This window comes from Vulpes lagopus, chromosome 19 (genome assembly GCF_018345385.1).
Source record: "Vulpes lagopus strain Blue_001 chromosome 19, ASM1834538v1, whole genome shotgun sequence".
Taxonomy (NCBI): domain Eukaryota; kingdom Metazoa; phylum Chordata; class Mammalia; order Carnivora; family Canidae; genus Vulpes; species Vulpes lagopus.
The window spans coordinates 37,625,694-37,647,869 of record NC_054842.1 but is presented as its reverse complement, the minus strand read 5'-3'; the positions used below and the strand labels follow the sequence as shown (position 1 = coordinate 37,647,869).

Genomic DNA, 22,176 nt, shown 5'->3' with positions numbered 1-22,176 from the left:
CACCTTGACTTCTCTTCAGCATCTTCCATCATTAAGCTTGAAACAAGAAAGATTGCCACAATTTTGCTTAACTTAAAAAAGTTCTTTTTACCTGGAAGGGGCCACCCCCACTAAATTGGGACCTAATCCTCTGAACAAGGAACGAGGCCCTTCTTTTTCCAAGATCACTCTGAAAGAGAAAAATATTATTTAGAAAGGCATGTCCTTCAAAGTTTAGTACTTTATTATTTTTTTTAGTACTTTATTTGTATAGCAAACTTAGACTTTTAAACCCACTTGTTTCTACTGTAATGTTGTGCTGCTCTGATCAGTTTTTCTTACTTACAAAAATCTGTTTTTCTTGACATAGATAGCATAAATTGTTAATCTAAATGATAACAAAAAGAATTTCAGTCAGGTTCTAAGAAAAGTTTTAAAGACTACAGTATAATTTCCACATTTTCATATGATCATGCTACTCTTATTTTCAATGTCCTCCATTTTACAATCTTAACCAGCAAATTCAACTGTCAATTAGAAAAATAGTTCTCTGTCTAATATTTGAGGTCCTTTCCTGATATCAGACAACTCTCTCAGTAATGCAGCATTATCTCATTCAACCATTCCAGTGAAATGTTGTCAAAATCTGACACCCTAACCTCCTTAGGGTACTAAAAGGGTTAGTCTGTTACCATTTCTCCTATTCAGTTAACATTTAGATAGCGAATTCTTACTGTCTAAAAATCAAGTAGAGTAAAGAGATAGAAAGAAGGTGAGGCACCTGCCACTGAGAAATTTGATGTCCAGTTGAGGAAAAAAGAATTATATTGAAACAGATATTCAACAGACTATACTAATAAGCAAATACTATACAAGCTAGATACACACCCAGCAGAGAAAGGAAGAGCATGTCTAAGTCATGGAAGGCTTTCTAAGAGTGAGTTATTAAGTTTGGAGGTGAGAAGTAACAAACTAGAAAAAAGTATTTTAACTTAGAATTAACAGGCTAGGGCAGTGGTTCTCAACCACTTAAATGCCTAAGAATGATTTCTAAAAGACAGTTGAGTTTATATAATGGTTAAATAAGTGCCTGAGATACGAGGCCAGACTTCTTAATATGAAGACCAATTTTGGCAAATGACTAGCTATAAGAATATAAAGTAATAACTTTTCTCTTATCCTTATTTTCATCAGCAGTAAACAGAGAAAAACTGTACTCTCTTTTTGGGTTGCTGTGAAGAATAAATAAATTAATATATAAAGAACTTAAAAGAGCACCTGGCTCCCAGTAAGTACTTGATAAATCTTAATATTATTACTAATGGAGCATTTGTCTAAAATGCAAATTTCTCTGATCTCACCCTCCAAGTATTCTGATTCAATAGGTATAGGACAATGCTCAGTAATCGACATTTTTACCATGCTTCTAGATGACTGACACCGGTGATACAGAACCACTTCTGATAAAACTAGATTAGACAGAAGCTGAATTCAAAATATAGAGCACATTTTGAAGATTCAGTGTTTATTAGCCTTTTCTGTATCATAAATCCCTTTGAGGAATTAAGAAAGGCAAATGTTTTAAAAAATTGTTGGGATGCCTGGATGGCTCAGTTGATTGTCTTGACTCTTGGTTTTAGCTTGAGTTGTGATCTCAGGGTTGTAGAATTGGGCCACATTGGTCTCCATGCTCTGCAGGGAATTTGCTTGAGATTCTCTCCCTCTCCCTCTGCCCCCTGCTCGCTCTCTCTCAAATAAAATCTTAAAAAAAAAAAATTTCTCAACATGAGACACACACACAAAGAGAGAGAGAGAGAGAGAGAGAGAGAGAGAAAGAGGCAGAGACACAGGCAGAGAGAGAGAAGCAGGCTCCATGCAGGGAGCCCAATGTGGGAGTTGATCCCGGGAATCCAGGATCACACCCTGGGCTGAAGGCAGACGCTTAACTGCTTGAGCCACCCAGGTGTACCAAATAAATAAAATTTTTTTTAGAACACACATTGAAATAAATAAATAAATAAATAAATAAATAAATAAATAAATAAATACACATTGTAAACACTCACAATTTTGCATGCAATTTCATGTAATTTATAGCCCTCTTGAAGTTATCCATGAGCCACCTAGGAAACTAAGAGCCCGACGTGGGGGTTCCTAAAGTTCCTGGCTAAGTCATGAAATACCTCACTCACGAGAATGGTTATAATAAAAAAGTCAGACATAGTAAAACAAGGGCTGGTGGGGGTGCCTGGGTGGCTCAGTCTTTAAGTGTCCAACTGTTGATCTCAGTTCAGGTCTTGATCTCAGCATTGTGTTAGCTCTGCATTGGGCTGCATGCTGGGCATGAAGCATATTTAAAACCAAAAAACCAAAAAACAGGAGTTGGTGAGGTTGTCCAAATTGAAAATTTCATTCATTGGTGGTGGGAATGTAAAATGATGCAGCCACTTTGGAAAATAGTGTGATGGTTCCTCAAAATGTTAAACATAAGGCTACCATATGACCCAGCAATTCTACTCCTAGCATATCCCCACAAAATGAAAACATATGTCTCTATAATTGCATCATTCATAATACTCCAACAAAAGTGGAAACAAACCAATGCCTATAACTGATAAGTAGATAAGCAAAATGTGGTGTATATCCACATAATGGAATATCTAACAATAAAGATACTTGTTATAATATGGATGAGCCTTGAAAACACTATGTTAAGTGAAAGAAACCAGTCACAAAATATTGTGTATTATTTAGTTCCATTTATATAAAATGTCTAGAATAAGCAAATCCATAGTGATAGTCTATAAACTGTCTGGATAGCTCAGTCATGATTCTGGGGTCCTAAGATTGAGCCCCATGTCTGGCTCTCTGCTGAGTCAGGAGTTTGCTTCTCCCCTTTACTCTCCCTCTGTGCTCTCCCTCACTCTCTCTCTTAAATAAATAAATAAAATCTTAAAAAAAATCTATAGTGACAGAAAACAGATTAGTAGTTGCCTAGGGCTAGGGGATAGGAGGAGAGAGAAGGGAGAAAATGAGAAGTGACTGCTAACAGATAAAGATTTTTTTTCATGATGATGACGAAAATGTTTGAAATTTAGAAGGTAATAATAGCTACACAACTCTGTAGATATACTAAATACAATCAAATTGTACACTTTACATGGGTTAATTTTATGGTATGTGAATTGTACTTCAAATAAAGATGTTAGGGGAAAAAAAGGAGCCATGAAACAGATTGCTTGGGACAGAGACCCTGAGTAGGGAAACAATGGGAATGAGAGTAAAGAGAAGTTAAGGCAGAGAATGAAAACTTAGAAGTCTCCTATACACTGATTATAGGTGAAACATGTTAAATGGACTTTATAAGAGGGTCTGAAAAACTGAGAAATTAAAAGAGCTGATAGGGATTCCTAATACTGCTGAGAAAAATCAGAGGAGGCAAAACCAGGGAAGAACAGAATTAAAAATTTAGTATTACTGTGGGGCGCCCGGGTGTCTCAATTGGGTAGGCATCTAACTCTTGATTTCAGCTCAGGGTGATGATCTTAGGGTCATGAGACTGAGCCCTACCTTGGCTCTGCATTCAGTGAGGAGTCTGGTTGTCTCTCTTCCTCTTCCTCTGCCCCTACACCTCTGCTCATGCATGTGCCTGCTTACTCTCAAATAAATATAGAATAGAATAGAATAGAATAGAATAGAATAGAATAGAATAGAATAGAATAGAACTGACACAAAGGCCAAAAAAAAGAAGTTTAAGGAGAGGTAATCAGTGGTAATAAGTCAAAATCATGCTATTGAAACAACCTATTATAAATAGGTAAAATATTCTTTTTTTTTTTTTTAATTTTTATTTATTTATGATAGTCACAGAGAGAGAGAGAGAGAGAGAGGCAGAGACACAGGCAGAGGGAGAAGCAGGCTCCATGCACCGGGAGCCTGACGTGGGATTCGATCCCGGGTCTCCAGGATCGCGCCCCGGGCCAAAGGCAAGCGCCAAACCACTGCGCCACCCAGGGATCCCTAGGTAAAATATTCTATTTTTATCAATATATTATTATTAATCAGATTGATTGATAATACTCTTATTCATCAGATATCATTGATTGCTAATACTCTTATTCATCAGATATCCACCTGCAATTATGGCATTTTTCTTATTTATTTATTTTTAAGAAGAGGGGAGAGGCAGAGGGAGAGGGAGAGAGAGACTTTCAAGCAGGTTCCATGCCCAGCATGAAGCTTGATAAAGGGCTATATCCCACAACCGTGAGATCACAACCTGAGCTGAAATCAAAAGTTAGATGCTTAACCAACTGAGCCACCCAAGTGTGCTTATAATTATGGCATTTTAATCCAAAATTGTGAACAGTTTTATTCTACCTATCACGTACTTAGGTAAGTTTGAAGAAAACTGATGAAATCTTTTGGTAACCAAGGTAAAACACACAGTATTGAGTTTATTTGCTACCACAAAATAAACACTACTGAACTAAGCTCAAATAGATTATGTTCCAAGTTTGACCTGATAAGGCAGATACAAGTTACGTATCTCAGTTTGAACATGTAAAACTTAATTTCAATAATTTTGAAGTTTCAAATCCAATGTGCAACATAATGAACTATGGTAAAATGCAAAAACAAATCTTTTTCAAACCACCAAGAAATATGAAACAAACACTGAATCACTTTTTAAAAATCAGTAGAACACTGCTTTAAATTTCTGTTACGTTTAGGTTTTATAAAAAAAATCACATATTGCCATCAAGTGGATGTACTTACTGTGTCAGTACTTGGAAAATTAAACACACACAGAAAAAGAGTTTCAAAGTATCACATTTCAAAGATAAATAATCCAAATAGAATACTTATAATACTTTTAGAAAACATCCATTGGATATAGAAAAATATTACAAATACACATGATTTGGGAAAACTACATTTTATATTATTCAAGCCACTGTTCTTATCCATTAAGAATGATCATTTCTGATGAACATAACTCAGAGTAATTAAGTTTGTAAAACACCTTTTTAAATGTGACAATAGAAACAAACACAACATATGGGTATCATTAAGGTAAACAGACTAAAAAACCAAATTCGCGAACACTGTGCTCTCACTTTAGGCAATGGAGAGGTCCAGGAGACACTACTCGGTTGACACTGGCTCCGGCCATGGTGTTCAACTGAACTTCAGAGATATAAAGTGTCACAGAAGATGACTGCAGTCGTGTTTTTACAACTTCCAGCGGGCATGTCAGAATAGCTCCTACCGTACCACCACATCTACGAGAAAATGAAAGACATCTACTTACTTCGTAAATTAGTAAACACACATTTAAGACTGTAAAATGGGTGAGCAACTGGGGCTTCACCAAGGTACTAAAAGGTAAGATTTTTTATTTTAAAAGACTAAACAATTTTAATGTTTCATTTATTTGACTGCATACAGCTTTAGTACCTGGGCTTAATAGTTACCCAGCAAGAATAAAGACTCCAAATGGTTGGTACTGTTACGATCCTTATCTGAGGTATATCGTTATCTCTTAAACTCCTATCCCATTTTTCAAAAGTCAAGAAATGGTCTTCAGAGCAATAAAAATTAAGCACTGATGGTTAATCATGTTTCCTACTTTAAATATTCAAATACTCAGAAGTGTTTTACTTATTAAAAAAAAAAGACATCTGAGTCTCAAAATTAGTATATTAGCCCCATATCATGTATTGTATTCTTACTATAAAGTTTAGCTAGAAGAATCCAATCTAAATAAAAAAACTGATCACCAAAACAAAATAAAAGCTCTTAACAAATAACATCATTTAAACTTTTTAAGGAAATATAAGAGATAGGCCAAGTAGTTATTCTTTTTACATCCAAGAGTTGGAGTGGGGGTGAGGAGGGGTGCCTAGGTGGCTCAGTCTGCTTTCAGCTCAGGTCATGAATCCAAGGTCCTGGGATTGAGCCCCGCGTTGGGCTCCCAGGTCAATGAGGAGCCTGCTTCTCCCTCTCCCTCCGCCTCTTCCCCTGCTTGTGCTTTCTCTCTCTCAAATAAATAAATAATATTTTTTAAAAATGCAAGAGTGAGAAATAATTTTCTCTTAAACCACTAATAGCTAGCTACAAAGTGAAACCTTGAGAACTGCTTTCTAACCAGAGGAAAATCACTCAAGAACTCTTAACACAGTCAAAGAGAAAAAAGACTAAATCAGAAGTAACCTGGACTTCTACATGGGCACCAAAGGAAGAAAAAGCAAGCAGCCCACCATAGGAATATACTAAACAATTCTACCTCCAGAATTAAAAAAAAAAAAAAAAAAGTGTGTGTATGTGTGTAGAAATAGAAGATACTCACTCTTTGAAAGAAATTAAGAAAATGAAGACCAGCCAAGTCTGAGAGAAAATATTTGCAAAACACACATTTGAAAAGTGCTTATATTCAGAAACACAATTCAATGATAAAAACACGTCAAAAAAAAAAAAAAAAAAAAGCTGGAAAAGACCACCAGATAAATGGATGCAAATAAATAGATTTTTTTTTCAAAATCATTTATCAGGGAAATGCAAATTAAAAGCACAATGAACTATAACAATGTATCTATTAATGGCTAAAACTAAAAAGAATGAGAACAGCCAAGTGCTGAGAAAGACCAACTGAAAATCTCATACATTGCTGGTGGGAATGCAAAATGGTAGACATTTTAGAAAAATGGTTTTAAAAAACACACAAAAAACCCTCAGAAAAAGTAGCTTGTTGGTTTCTTACAACGTGAAACATACAACTGCCATGCAACCCCACTCCTAAGTATTGAGCAAGAAGAAATCCACAGATCTAGGTCTACGCAAAAACCTGTCCATGCATATTTACAGTAGCTTTACTCCTAATAGCCCAAAACTAGAAACCTAAATGTCTATCAACTGATGAAGGGTAAACAAGTGATGGTAATTATTATTGTTCTGCAATGAAAAGCAACAATCTGGATGAATCTCAAAAGCATTATGCTAACTGAAAAAAGTCAAGGACAAAAGATTTTTATTTTAGGACATTTTCATTTTTATGATCTTTTGGAAAAGGGAAAACTAGAAGAACAGAAATTAGATCAGTGATTACCAAGAGGTAGTGGAGTAGGTAGGAACTGACAGCAAAGGGCACGAAGGAATTCTTGGGATACAAGAAATGTTTTATATACTACGATAGTAGTCATAGTACCTTATATGTTTGCCAAAACTCAACTGAATTATGCACTTAATAAATTTTATTTGGTGAATTTTATTGTATATACCTTGATAAATCTGATGAGAAAACTGAGTATGTGAAAACTAGTCAGAAATCTGGGGATCCCTGGGTGGCTCAGCAGTTTAGTGCCTGCCTTCGGCCCAGGGCGTGATCCTGGAGTCCTGGGATTGAGTCTCACATCAGGCTCCCTGCATGGAGCCTGCTTCTCCCTCTGCCTGTGTCTCTGCCTCTCTCTCTCTCTGTGCTTTCATGAATAAATAAAAAAAAATCTTAAAAAAAAAAAAGATATGTGAAATACATGAACTACCTGGAATTGAATACAATTATATAATCTTAAAATTTTAATTATAATAAACTTAATGTTTCTTAAAAATTCCACTTGAAGTTTTAAATAGGAAATTTAAAAAAATCAAACCCCCAAACCATAATTACAGTGTCAGAAATCAACACATCAATTGGATAAATAGTACAGCTATAAGGGATTTGAAACAAAATTAACTAGATCAAGGGGCACTCCATACTCAATAAATAAGAACAGGTTGTATTTTTAAACAGCTATGAAATAGGCTTAAAACCTCATTACAGCTGACTCCCGAAAAAAATGGGGGCTGGAGGCACCATCCACCTCCACTCCAAGTAGTCAAAATTCCACATATAACTTTTTTTTTTTTTTTTTAAGATTTATTTATTCATGGGAGAGACAGAGAGTGAGGCACAGACACAGGTAGAGGGAGAAGCAGGCTCCATGCAGGAAGCCCGATGCGGGACTCAATCCTGGATCCTGGGATCCTACCCTGAGCTGAAGGCAGACGCTCAACCACTGAGCTACCCAGGTGTCCCACCACATATAACTTTTGACTCCCCAAAAACTTAATTTCTAATAGCCTACTGCTTAGTGGAAGTCTTACAATAACAGAAACAGTTGACATATATTTTGTATATGTATTATATATTGTATTCTTATTATAAGGCTATGAAAATGTTAAGAAAACCATAAGGAAACTACATTTACAGTACTGTTATTTATTTTAAAAAATCCATGTATAAGTGAACCCTATCAGTTCAAATCCATGTTGTTCCAGGGTCAACTTTATATTAAAAGGCCACAAGGAAAATCCTTAACAGCAGCCACAAGTTTGTTTCTGTTAATTGTTGAGACCTAAGTGGCAAGAAATGTGAATCACCACAGTAGACGCTGTAGCATATGCTGCAGAACTCTGTGGAGTAAAACACATTGTATTCACACTACGATAATTATTTACTTGAAATAAAACATATTTTAAAAATATATTTATTTATTCATTCATAAGAGACACAGAAAGAGAAGCAGAGACACAGGCAGAGGGAGAAGCAGGCTCCCTGTGGGAAGCTCAATGTAGGACTCAATCCTGGAATCCCGAGATCACTCCCTGGGCTGAAGACAGATGCTCAACCACTGAGCTATCCAGGTGTCCCCATACCTGTTTTTAACTTGAATTTACCTGGCTTTTTAAAAACTGTTTAGTATATTTACTTAATTATTAAATTAACTGAACATAAAAACCAAATAGGCCCAAAATTTATAATAACCATGTATATCGGGGATCCCTGGGTGGCACAGCGGTTTAGCGCCTGCCTTTGGCCCAGGGCTCGATCCTGGAGACCCGGGATCGAATCCCGCGTCCCCGTGTCGGGCTCCTGGTGCATGGAGCCTGCTTCTCCCTCTGCTTGTGTCTCTGCCTCTCTCTCTCTCTCTCTCTATCATAAATAAATAAAAAATTTAAAAAAAATAACCATGTTTATCTGTTTTGGTTTTATATTCCATAAAACATAAAAAATGTATTCTTGGTTTTCAAAATGAACATGAATTACTTCTATAATTAAAATAAATAAAAACAGAGATACTCAGGACACTTGGGCAGCTCAGTTAAGCTAAATCTTGATCTCAGCTCAGGTCTTGATCTCAGAGTTGTGAGTTCAAGCCCTATGCTGGGCTCCGTGCTGGACAGGAAGCCTACTTAAAGACAAAACAAAAAACAAGGACACCTGGCTGGATTCATCAATGGAGTATGCACCTCTTGATCTTAAGGTTGTGGGTTTGAGTTCCACAATGTATGTAGAGATTACTTAAATAAACAAGCTTAAATAAACAAATTAATTTTTAAAAAACCAGAAAAGCAAAGTTAACACAAAGGCCAAGATTCCTGTCCAGTCACTTGTGGCTACAAGAAAATAAACCTATTATACAAAAACAACCTATTGAGGGAGAACAGCCTTGTTGTAAAGATGATATGATATGGCCCATGTAAAGTATTTCATGACATGGCACATAGAAAATTATAAATATTAGCTACTTAAGTTATTAGCATCTATTACAGATAGCAATAACTGAAATTCCAACATTAACTATTACAAATACTTTATGGCCAGACCACAGACAAGATATATAATGATATCTAAAAAAATTCAACAAGCAATGAGGATCTAAATTATACAGAGTTGGGGGGCTGGTTTAAATGGGTATACACACAAGCACTTAGGTTGTCTTGAAGTAGTTTTATGTTATGAAATTCAATGCATGTAAGCATAAGTGTGACAATCTTATATCTCTCATGCTGTTTTTGTCTTAAAGTCACTTAAAATTATTATGTATTGTGAACTCCAATTAGAATTGATGCAGAGAACAAAACTATTGGAATCAAACACTAATGAAAACTGTATTAACAACAGATTGTTTCCTCTCCATGTCAAAAATCTCATTGTCTAAAGAAATATGCCACCAGGACAGAGAGAACCAGGGGAGAACCGAACGAGACCCACAATTTCAAGCAATGAAGCATACAGGAAGGGGTAACTGACTTAGCAAAGAGGAAGACAGGCTGGCAGAAGGAAATACCAAAGAAAAGCTCTGCAGAATCTCAGAGGCCTAAGGATTAGTGCACTAAGTATTTAAGATGGGGGTGAGGTAAAAACTGAAAACAGAAGGGGCTATATAGCAAAGGTGGGATACTCAGGTGGGATCTCCCCACTCCCCTCACACTGGGTAAAACTATATCCCCAGGCAGAAGCTTCATTCTCTAAAGAACATAAACTGAAGAACCTCTGACGTCAGGTTTCACAGGTAGAATCAATAGATACCAAAACAAAAAACCAACTTCTACAACCAAGTGGAGCTACCACAATCTTTTAAAATGCTGGGAACAAAGATTCCATCTACATCCACACAAAGGTAAAAGGTCACATACATAGGAGATGTCAGAATAGCATCAGAATTCCCAACAACTGATCACTGGTTCTAGAATTCTATACCACATCTGTCAAGCAGAAACTTGCCGACAAAGAAATATTTAGTAATTTCCTACCTTGTACCTTTTCCTACACAGCTACTAAAGAATGTGTTCTAGAAGAGATTAATCTAAAAGAATATTCCAAGTAATTAATTACTAAAACTAATATAATATTATTGTCCATTACATTTCAATAAAATGGAGAGGGGGACTGAATTTAAGAACAGAATAAATAACCCAGAAAGAGGAAGAAAGGAATTCCAAGATAATAGTGAAATGTCAGGCTTAGAAAATAACCAGTCCAGAAAGGATTTGGTGGTAACAGTTCAGAGGGATGAAGATCTACAGGAAATAAAATACTGATGTTAATATATCTGATCATATGAAACTAAATATTCAAGTACTCACATAACTGAGCAAATATTTTTAAATGCGTAGTAATTATTAATTCCAGCGGGGGGGGGGGGTATTCAAGGAAGAAAAGATCAACATCAATCACATTTATATTGTCACAATAAGGTAACATTAACTATTTAACCAAAAAATTGTGATGTAATTATATGCTGAGAAGATAGAAAGGGGAAATAGTGTAACTAAATCTGCATCTACCAGAAGAAAAAGTTTGAAGAAAATTCTACATAGCTCAGACATATAGGAAGTTCTCACTAGGAAGATGTATGGGAAGGGGAGCTGGGGAATGCTAATTAATAAAAATCTTAAAGCAGCTTTCTAAAAAATACCATATGCAGGAGTATCTGGGTGGCTCAGTTAAGCATCTGCTTTAGGTTCAGGTCTTAATCCTGGGATATTGGGATCAAGTCCCACATTGTTGGGCTCCCTGCTCAGCAGGCAGGGAGCCCGTTTCTCCCTCTCCTTCTGCCCCTTGCCTGTCTGTGCTCTCTATCGCTTTCTCTGTCAAATAAAAAAAAAAAAAAAAATCATACACAACTCATTTACTTTTAAAATAATTTTAATCAAAATCTTAACTTTTTAAATTTTTAAACAGCAGGGGTTTTTATTTTTTTTTTAAAGATTTTATTTATTTATTCATGAGAGACACAGAGAGAAAGGCAGAGACACAGGCAGAGAGAGGAGAAGCAGGCTCCATGCAGGGAGCCCGATGTGGGACTTGATCCCAGGACTCCAGGATCATGCCCTGAGCCAAAGGCAGACGCTCAACCACTGAGCCACGCAGGCGTCCCCAGCAGGGGTTTTTAAATGGAAAATGTAGTCCATGCTTCTGGGACCCACTCACTGGACCCCATGAAAAAAATGATGTATATGATGTGCAGGTATCTTTGACTCAGTACTCCAAAATAAATCCAGAATCTTGACCACTGCTCATCATATTTATCCTGGTCTAAGCCACTGATCTCTACTGTAACTCTAATTAGAGTGTAATACATAAACCATGCTCCTGCCTCAGGATCTGTTCTTGCTGTTTCATCTGTGATATTCTTGCCTCCTTATCTTTGGAAAGTTGTCATTTCTTAACGAGGTCCCCTCCGATCACCATATATAAAATCCTTCACACTGCCTTTATCCACCTTCCTTGCGCTAGTCTCCTCTACAGCTCATACTGCCATTTAACATACTAAATATTTTATTTATCTTTTGTGTTTCCTGATGCTATAATATAAGCTTCAGGAAGTCAATTTATGTCCACTTACTATAACCCCAAAATCTCTGATAATGCCTGTGACATAGCAAGCACTCATGCTGAATGAATGAGTGAACACTGCAGCATTTGGCAACTCAGGATTTAGGAGGTAGGAAACTGCATTTGGCCCAACTCCCTTATTCTGCACATTAGGAAACAAAAATCCTGCCAGGGAAAATTAGTTGCTCCAAGTTGACAGTCATTTAAAGGACAACACAAATCTGCTGATTCTTAGTCCAGCTCTTTCCCTTTCAAATCTCTGACTTCGATCCACAACAAATATTTTACATAAAAAAAAAAAAAAAGTTTACATCGACACAATATATCCACACGCACAAACATTTCACAGAATACTTTTACTTTTATAACGTTGGTCATAAATCAACCAAACTGATTTCATAATCCACTAATGGGTTGCTGTACAATTTGAAGCATGAGGTTTTATACTAAATTAGATGCAATTTAACAAGGAAGGATATAAAAGGAAAAATCTGTTCTTTATTGTTGTTGTTGTTTTAATTCTTAATGAGAGTGAGTCACAGTGTGTAGGGGAAAGAGGGAGAGAATCCTAAGCAGGCTCCGCGCCTAGCAATGAGCCTCACAGGCTTTATCTCACAAACCTGAGGTTGCAACCTGAGCATCAAAATCACGAGCTGGACGTTTAACCAACTGAGCCACCCAGGCACCCCTCTTCTGTATTATTATTATTATTATACATCTTGAGTATCTTGAGTAGAGATATCTTCTATGCACTGGTCAATTTAGGGCAAGATTAAAGCAGCAGGCTACTTAATAGATGGAAGCTAGGGACAACACATTCTAAGCTTCACAACTAAAGGGATGGGAGTACAAATAAAATATATTAAATATTTACTATGTGTCTCATTTGTTAATCTATATGATATTTGGACAGCACAATTATTTTATTAAGCAACCAAGTCATAAAACAATTAATGGGAAAGACTAGAAATTATTTTTAAAACATTCTACATAAAAACCATAACATTTAAAATTATTTGTTTTATTCTATTCTCCCATAAAGAAAGTTTCTTAGCAATGAATACTGAGTTAAATATTTTTTACTACTCATAATAGGCTAACTCTTCATGAACATAGATTTGCACAGCCAATATAATGCTTTTAAAAATTAGATAGAAATGTAGAATGTAATGTAGCTAAGAAGAATCCAGGATCAAGAAAGCCATGCAGAAGATCCTGCCATTTGCAACAACATAGATGAACATGGAAGACATTATGCTAAGTGAAAAAAGCCTGAGAAAAAAAAACCAAAACAAACAAACTACATGACCTCACTTAAATGTAAAATCTGAAGTCAAATAGCACAGAAGCATAAAAGGTGGGTATAGCAGGGGCAAAAAGGTGTGGGAAATGGGAAGGTACCAGTCAACACTACAAATTTAGTTATGTAGGATGAACAAGTCTAAAGTTCTAACGCAGAGCATGATGACTAAAATTAATACTACTGTATTGAACACTGGAATATTATTAAGAGTAGATTTCAGGTGCTCTCACATATAAAAAATGGGAAGTACATCAAATGTTGTCATTATCATTTCACTATGTACACTTATCCAGGCCCTCACTTTCTTTTTGCCTTCTAACTGCTCCTGAGTCTCTCTGACCCAGTGATGTGGCCAATGAGTTAAGGTCAGTTGTAACTGTAATTACACCAATGTAATTTGCTACTAATAATAAAGTAGTGGGACGCCTCCGTGGCTCAGCGGCTAAGTGTCTGCCTTGGCTCAGGGCATGATCTGGAGTCCCGGGATGGAGTCCCACATTGGGCTCCCTGCATGGAGCCTGCTTCTCCCTCTGCCTGTGTCTCTGCCCCCGCCCCCCCCCCCCTCTCATGAATAATAATAATAAAAAATAATAAAGTAGTAAGTTGGAGCTTTATTGTTAAATGAAAAAATTACTGTTAAAAGTCACTTGCTGATTTGCTTTAAGTGCTTTAATTGGCAAAGAATTCCAAGAAAGAATAGCCAAGTTTGGTAGCTAAAATGCATACAAGTTCATTATTGTATAACATCAAAAATCTTGGGGCAGCCCTGGTGGCGCAGTGCTTTAGCGCCGCCTGCAGCCCAGGGTGTCATCCTGGAGACCTGGGATCAAGTCCCACGTCTGGCTCCATGAATGGAGCCTGCTTCTCCCTCTGCCTGTGTCTCTACCTCCCTCTCTCTCTGTGTCTCTCTCATGAATAAATAAATCTTTAACATCAAAAATCTAGAAAGGACAGTTTCTTTCTTTTTTTTTTTTTTAATTTTTATTTATTTATGATAGTCACAGAGAGAGAGAGAGAGACGCAGAGACACAGGCAGAGGGAGAAGCAGGCTCCATGCACCGGGAGCCTGACGTGGGATTCGATCCCGGGTCTCCAGGATCGCGCCCTGGGCCAAAGGCAGGTGCCAAACCGCTGCGCCACCCAGGGATCCCTAGAAAGGACAGTTTCTAAGGTTTATTCCTATTTGAGACAATCTCTCCCTCAAAAAAGAAAAAAGCAAACTGCCTCTTGGTGGATGGCTGGCACAATAACTACACAATATATAGTTCTATTAAAGAACTTAATATATACACAGTTTTATTGAAAATATAGCTTAAATTAAATCTTACATCCTTTTTGCAGGTTGTCATGAACTGCCTTCGCAACTCAACTCACCTAATGACCTTATAAACTGTGAATATTGGGATCCCTGGGTGGCGCAGCGGTTTGGCGCCTGCCTTTGGCCCAGGGCGCGACCCTGGAGACCCGGGATCGAATCCCACATCGGGCTCCCGGTGCATGAAGCCTGCTTCTCCCTCTGCCTGTGTCTCTGCCTCTCTCTCTCTCTCTCTGTGTGACTATCATAAATAAAAATAAATAAATAAATAAAAAATAAACTGTGAATATTAATTCTGGCAAAAAATATAATGGGAACAAAGAGTATCTTAAAGAAAGCATAGGGGATCCCTGGGTGGTGCAGCGGTTTAGCGCCTGCCTTTGGCCCAGGGCACGATCCTGGAGACCCGGGATCGAATCCCACGTCGGGCTCCCGGTGCCTGGAGCCTGCTTCTCCCTCTGCCTCTGTCTCTGCCTCTCTCTCTCTCTCTGACTATCATAAATAAATAAAAATTAAAAAAAATTTTTTTTAAAAAAGAAAGCATAAATTACGCATGTCACCCAGACCCAAGTTCCAGTGCTGGTCTGTTGCAAATGTTCCTGATTTAATAAGATAGCTACTAGACTTGCTATTAGAAATCTCTCTGAGATCCTGATAAATACAATACCTGAATACAATTATAATCATCAGGGAAACAATCCAAAGGCCCCCTACTCAGACAATTTTTGACTAAGATTAAATAAATGCTACTGTGAAAGATTATTTAATTCTATTAAAATATACTGAGTTTTCATAACTTAATCTGATACCCAGGCACAATAGCTAATAAGAAGCTCTCTCACCTTTTCTGTAATTACTTATTATTGCTAAAGTAAAAAATGACTTTCCGCAATGCTAATTAATATAATTCTATCAGTACAAAAGATAATGAAATCCAGGTTTTTTTCTTTTTTAAAGATTATTTATTCCCGACAGACACAGAGAGAGGGAGACTCGATCCCGAGTCTCCAGGATCATACCCTGGGCTGAAGGTGGTGCTAAACCGCTGAGCCACCCAGGCGTCCCTGAAATCGTTTTTTTATGAATAATGTCCCAGAAGTGACAGCCTAGATAAGCAACTTTCATATATAAAAGAACTCAACATCTTCGATTGAGAACAACGTTACTGACACAACATGCATTCCACAAAGTTAACCATACATACCTCCAGCATATTCTACAAAATTGGCTTTATATAATACAGAGCTGGAAGGATCTGTAAAGATTATCTGCATTTCCACAATGCTTAATATACAGATTTCCAGGATATTCTACAAAATGGGCTTTATATAATATAGAGCTGGAAGGAGCTGTAGAGATGATTTACCTCTCATTTTACACATATAGAAAGCAGTTGGACTTTGGGTAAATCAATACACCTCAGGATTTATTTTCCCATATTTTTAAGGGGTTGAACCAGATGATCTTTGCCATCCTTCCTAATTCTAATATTCCTCTAAAAATGATAAACTAGAAAAAAAAAGATAAACCAGCTTTTACTGCAAATTATGCAACCACATGTAAATATAAAATCAAGAAATACAAAAGAAGGGAATTTTTACAAGGCTGATAACCTATGTCGTGTCAGGCCCTGCATTAGAGTACCTCATTTAATATTCTAACTAACCTGCAAATGGTAGGTTCTTTTGCAAGGGGAGGCTCCTAAATCTATTGCTGTTTAGATGCTGCAAAAACTCTTCATTTCTGCTTTTAAAGAAAAGGCTAATAAAGGAGGGCCTTTACATATGTGAATAACAAAAGAGAGACAGACGATCTCATATCAAACTGAGAATTCAGCAGTGCCATCAAGCTAAGGTGCCCCTACATTTAACAAAACCTGATATATGAATTTTGAATGGAGGGTAATAGAAATGTCAGAACCCGGGAAGGGCCTTAGAACGGATTATTGGTCAAAGTACGAGAAACACAGAAAGTAAACTTCGTCTAAACTTGGTCTGTCGGATTAAAAGGAATTTTTTCCTTTTTTTTTACCCCAGAACCGCGGCTGGCCCATGACCGGTGCGCAGTAAAAGTTTGCTGAATGCGCCAACCCCAGGAAAGCAGTGGCATCATCGGCGATAAAGTCCTAAAAGTGGCCGATTTTAAAAACAGAAATGCACCCTTTAAGGGGATGCGGCTTTATAGGGTCCTACGTAGACAGAAAGGAGCCTCAGCCTAAGTCACCGTAGCCATTTTTTTGAGGACTACGGTGCTACAGAGGACTCCAAAATGCTGGGATTTCCCCCCAAATAATCTGGAGGGTAAAAAGAGAGAGAGAAGGCCCGGCGGGCCCGCCCTCGGGAGGCCGCAGGGGCCGGGGCCCGCGCACACAGCAGCCGCCCGGCCCGCGCCCAGGAGCGCCCGGGGAGCAGCGGGCCCAGGGGGGCCCCGGGTGCAGGAGAGCCCGACCCCAGGCGCTGCCGCCGGGCACCGCATCCTGCCACCTGGAAGAGCTCCCGGGCCCGAGAACCCCAAGGCCCCCGCCCCGCCCCGCCCCGCCGGCAGCGGGTGGGCTCCAGGGGCGGCCGCTCCCCGGGCTCCGGGCGCGCGTGAGCGACGTGCCGAGGCCTCGCAGCCCGCGCCGCCAGGGGGCAGGGAGGGAGGAGGCCGCCCCGGCGCCCATTTTGTCCCGGGCCTCCGCGCCTCCGGCCGGCTCCCCGGGCCCCGGAGCCCCCGCGAGGCCTGCAGCCGCGCTCCGCGCCGCGCGGCCCCGCACCCCCGCCCCCGCCCAGGCCGCGCCGCGCGGCCCCCCGGCCCCGCCCCGGCCCCATCCCTCCACCGTCCCCGCGGGCCTCAGGCCCCGGCCCCCCGGCCCGCCCCGCCCCGCCCCGCCCGGCCCGGCCCGTACCCCCCGGCAAACAGGTGCACCAGCGTGTCCCTCTGGGTCATCCTCTCTCCCGCATGTCCTCCGGGCGCTGGTGGGGGACGCGGACCCGGCACCCGCGGCGGCCGGCAGCTGCGGACCCGGTCTAGAGTCGCGCGGCGCCCCGGGAACGGCGCGGGGGGAGCGGCTGCGGAAGGCGACCGGCGCGGCCCTCCCCGCGGCGCTGCTGCCGCGCCGCGTCCCGCCCCGGCGGAGCGCTCGCGACCAGAGCCCGAGGGCGGCGCGGCGGCGGCGGCGGCGGCGGCGGCGGGCGAGGCTGCGCGCCCGGCCTCGAGACTCCGGCGACCCCCGACATAAACAGAGGCTCCCATTGGCCCGCGCTGCGTGACGTCAGCGGCCGGCACGCCGCTTTCACGTGATCGCCGAGGGTTTTTTTTTTTTTTTCAATGAAAGCGGCCGGGGGGGGGGGGGGGGCGGGGCGGAGCGCGTGTCCGGGGGTAGTAGGTCACGGAGCTCCTGCGCCTCGTCGCGGGCCGCGGGGGCTGCGCGGGGGCTGCGCGGGGGCCGCGGCCCGGCCGACAGGTGGGAGCCCCGCGCTCCAGCCCGGACCACGTGAGGAACACGCTGCTCTCCCAGTTTGCCAGCGTTCCTGGGCTCTGACTTTTTTTTTTTTTTTTTAACAATTTTTTTTCGTAAATAGCAATTTCAGGTTTACAAAAAAATTGAGAGGGGAATACAAAGATTTTGCATTCACCCCGTCTTTGATTCATTTTTTTGAGAATTGGATGTATGGCCTTCCTAGCATTTGGGGACTGTTTCTTTCTTTTTTATAGCAGGTTTTTTTTTGGGGGGGGGTATCATGTATATGCCATAAACCACTTATTTATTTATTTATCTATTTATTTTTATAAATTTATTTTTTATTGGTGTTCAATTTGGCAACATATAGAATAACACCCAGTGCTCATCCTCAACCACCCATTTAAAGTGCATATGTACCTCAGGCCGTGCGTGGGAAAGGCTTTTGCATAAGTACAATGTTTACAAACCATATTTGTAATAGAAAATCGGGATCAGGAGGGAAGGGAGAAATAAATCATGGACCGTTCCTACCGTGCAATATGCAGTTGTGACAAGGAGTAAGATCCGTATGGAAAAAAGAAACTCTGAGGCATAGTAAAATGCGACAGGCAGATAATTTAAAAACTAAGGTTTATTTTAGAAAGAATAAAGAGAACATTTACTAATTCTTCTAACCAGCAAATGTTCCATATATATAGCTGCATACATCAAAGACTCAGGTAAAGAAAATGTGTTGTTTCTCCAGAATATGGTGACTCAAGATTTTTAATTTTTATTAATTAGTAATTTTTTTAAAAGATCTATTTATTCATGATAGACACAGAGAGAGGGAGAGGCAGAGACCTAGGCAGAGGGAGAAGCAGGCTCCTTGCAGGGAGCCTGATGCAGGACTTGATCCCAGATCCCGGGATCACGACCTGGGCCCAACCACTGAGCCACACAGGCGTTCCAGTAATTATTTTTAAGATGCACAAAAGTACATAAAATAATATAACACATAATCTGTACTTATCACCTACCCTGAACAAATGTTAATATTTTCCACCTCTTTGCTGGGTAACTTCCATTCCACCTGCAAGGCCCTCACCACCCTTTCCCATCCAGGTGGGATTATCCAGGGCGAACCTGACTTTCTTTGCAGGGCCACTTTCTTCACAGAGTCCTCCCTGTTTGCCTCAGCTCTCTATGCTTTCTATGTGCTCCTAAATTTCTGCAAAACGTACACACTTCATGCCACTGGCAAATGCCACAGTTATTTTTTACCTGTAAAATAGGCCCAAGAGTACCCCACTTCCCCAGGTAGTTGTGAGGGCTAAATATAGTAAAATGTGTAAAGCATCTGCAACAGTGCTGTAAAATGCTAATGTACATTTTAGAAACGGAAATAAAATTAGCATTATTTTACTGTCATATTCTTGATAACAAAAAAGTAGCAGGGGCACCTGACTGGCTGAGTATGCAGAGCATGAGACTCTTGATTTCTGGGTGGTGAGTTCCAACTCTGTGCTGGGTGTGGAGATTACGTAAAAAAAAAAAAAAAAGTTAAACACAAAATGGCAGCTGATACCTCGTGAGCACTTACTAATATGCCAGGCTCCAATCTAAGCACTCTACAGCATTCTCTTATTAAATTCTCACAACTGCACTGTGGTAAGCAATGTTATCCCCCCAATTTTCCATGAAGAGCCTGAGGTGTAGAATATAATTAAGTAACTTGTTCAAGATTAACCAGTTCATTCAGGAGGAGCTTGGATTTGAATCTAGCAGAGTCTGTCTGATTCCAGAGCTTCAGGTGGTGAAATAATAGCTGCTCATTAGAAGAGGGAAATTTTGAAAAAAGAAAAAAAAACACACACACACAAAAAAAACAAACCAAAAACCAGAAAAGTAGAAATAAAAATTGGCATCCAACCATATTACCCCAAAACCATTGCATTAGCATTTGGGGACCATTTCTTTCTTTTTTATAGCAGGGTTGGGGGGACATATACATGATGTATATGTCATCAACCACCTATTTAAAGTGAATAATTTAGTGTTTTTTTAGTATGTTCTCATAGTTGTACAACCATCACCACTATCTCATTCTAGAGCATTTTCCTCACTCAAAAAGAAACCCTACATTTGCTAGCAGTCACTTCTAGTCTCCTCTCCTCCTGACTTCTGGTAACCACTAATGCACTTTCAAATCCTTCTAGAAGATTTGCCTAATCTGAACTTTTCATGTAAATAGAATCATACAATACGTGCCTTTTTGTGTCTGGTTTCTCTCACTAAGCATGTTTCCAAGATTCATCCATGTTGTAGCACATATCAGTGTTTCATTCCCTTTTACAACTGAGCAATAATATTCCATTGTATGGCTGTACCCCATTTTGTTTATCCATTCTCACCTGATGGCTCTCTGGATTGCTTCCGTTTGGGGGCTACGGTGAATAACGCTGCCGCGAAAATTTGTGTACAAGGTTTAGCAGAGACATACATTTTCAATTCTCTCGGAAATATAGTTGGGAGTGGAATTGCTGGATCTTGGGATAACTCTACGCTTAACCTTTTGAGTACCTGCCAAACTGTTTTCCAAAGTGCACCATCTTAGATGTATTCCTTTTAAGACAATAGTTCTAGCTCCCTGTTTTGACAAAGCGAATGTCATAGTAATTACATTTAATGAAGCTTCTAGAACGGTCAGGAGGGAGCCAGAGTTCTTATGCGTAACAGTTATTTCCTTTATGAGCAATAACCCTGTTCACAGGTGACCCTTTCCTTTTGAACTTTCTTCAGATGCCATCGTGGAAGGAGACTCTGCCCCCTGCAGGCTCTGGCCTGTGGCTGCCGAGGTCAGTCACCTTCCTGTGGAGATCCAGGGTTGAGTTGGCCGTCACGTTTGCTGAAGTGACACAGCACTGCCATTTGCCTGCTCTTTCCCAACCAGACTGCTTCACTCCCGTTGACTAGAGCACATCCTCCAAGACCCCACAAAGAGAAGGTTTCTTGAGCTTCCAGGCGCTTTTCCGGGAAAATGGTGGTATGGCAGGTGAGTGGAGCTGAGACCATGCTGTAGCATCAGGCACAGCTTCACCTCCTCCAGCCCCCGATTGCTGCCCAGGCGTCTTCTGGGAGTTGTAGTTTTTAAAAAACGGAATCAAGGAAGAGACACTGCTGGAGTAGGGGGGGCTGCAACTGGATGCTCCTCTCAACACAAACAAATACGCTCACTGAGAAGGAGAGGGGACTCTGCTCTCTTTCCTGGTTGGTAATGGCCTCGAATTTTAATTGTTAATGGGCTAAAGAAAAGTTCAGAGTAGCTATTTGTGGAGGAGTGGACTGTAAATGAAACACTGATGCCACCCTTCTGCACACTGCGACTTTATTAGTCTTAGAGGTACAGAAAATTTGTTATGAGTTTCAAGAAAATTTGTCATGAGTTTCAAGGTTTGCGTTGGCAACATTAGTTTTATTATTTTTAAAGTTTTGTTTATTTATTTATTTAAAGATTTTATTTATTTATTTATGAGAGACAGAGAGAAGGCAGAGACATGGGGGTTGGGGGGGGGGACAAGCAGGCTCCCCGCAGGAAGCCCGATGTGAGGCTGCATCCTGGAACTCTGGGATGACGCCCTGAGCCAAAGGCAGAGGCTCAACCGCCTCTACAAATGATCTCTACCATCCACCTGGAGCTCAAACTGAGGACCCCGAGATCTAGAGTCACATGCTCCTCCAACTGAGCCAGCCAGGTGTCCTGGCAACGTTAGTTTTAAATGTTTGGATAGGATTATTTTCTTAAAGTAAACTCTATCCCCAAGGTGGGGCTCAAGTTTACAACCCCAAAAGGTGCATGTTCTACTAACAGTCAGACGCCCTAGGATTGTTTTGAATTTCTGTATCCTCTTAGCTATTTTAGTTGGGAGGGATTCTTTTACATTCTCTTAACCAGATGCCATTTTGTTTATTTATTTTCCTATTCTGCTTTTAAT

General features: G+C 40.1%; 1 protein-coding gene across 1 annotated transcript in view; it reads right to left on the bottom strand.

Moving 5' to 3' along the window:
• The window catches only part of SLC25A36 (solute carrier family 25 member 36), a 37,307-nt gene extending 19,342 nt beyond the window's left edge, over positions 1-17,965 (bottom strand). Inside the window, exons 1-3 of the mRNA XM_041733924.1 lie at positions 17,645-17,965; positions 5,100-5,264; positions 92-169 (exon numbers count right to left, since the gene is read on the bottom strand). Coding sequence (XP_041589858.1) covers positions 92-169; positions 5,100-5,264; positions 17,645-17,685 — 284 coding nt within the window. The 5' untranslated portion in view covers positions 17,686-17,965. The remainder of the gene's footprint in view (positions 1-91; positions 170-5,099; positions 5,265-17,644) is intronic.
• Positions 17,966-22,176: the final 4,211 nt, after the last annotated feature.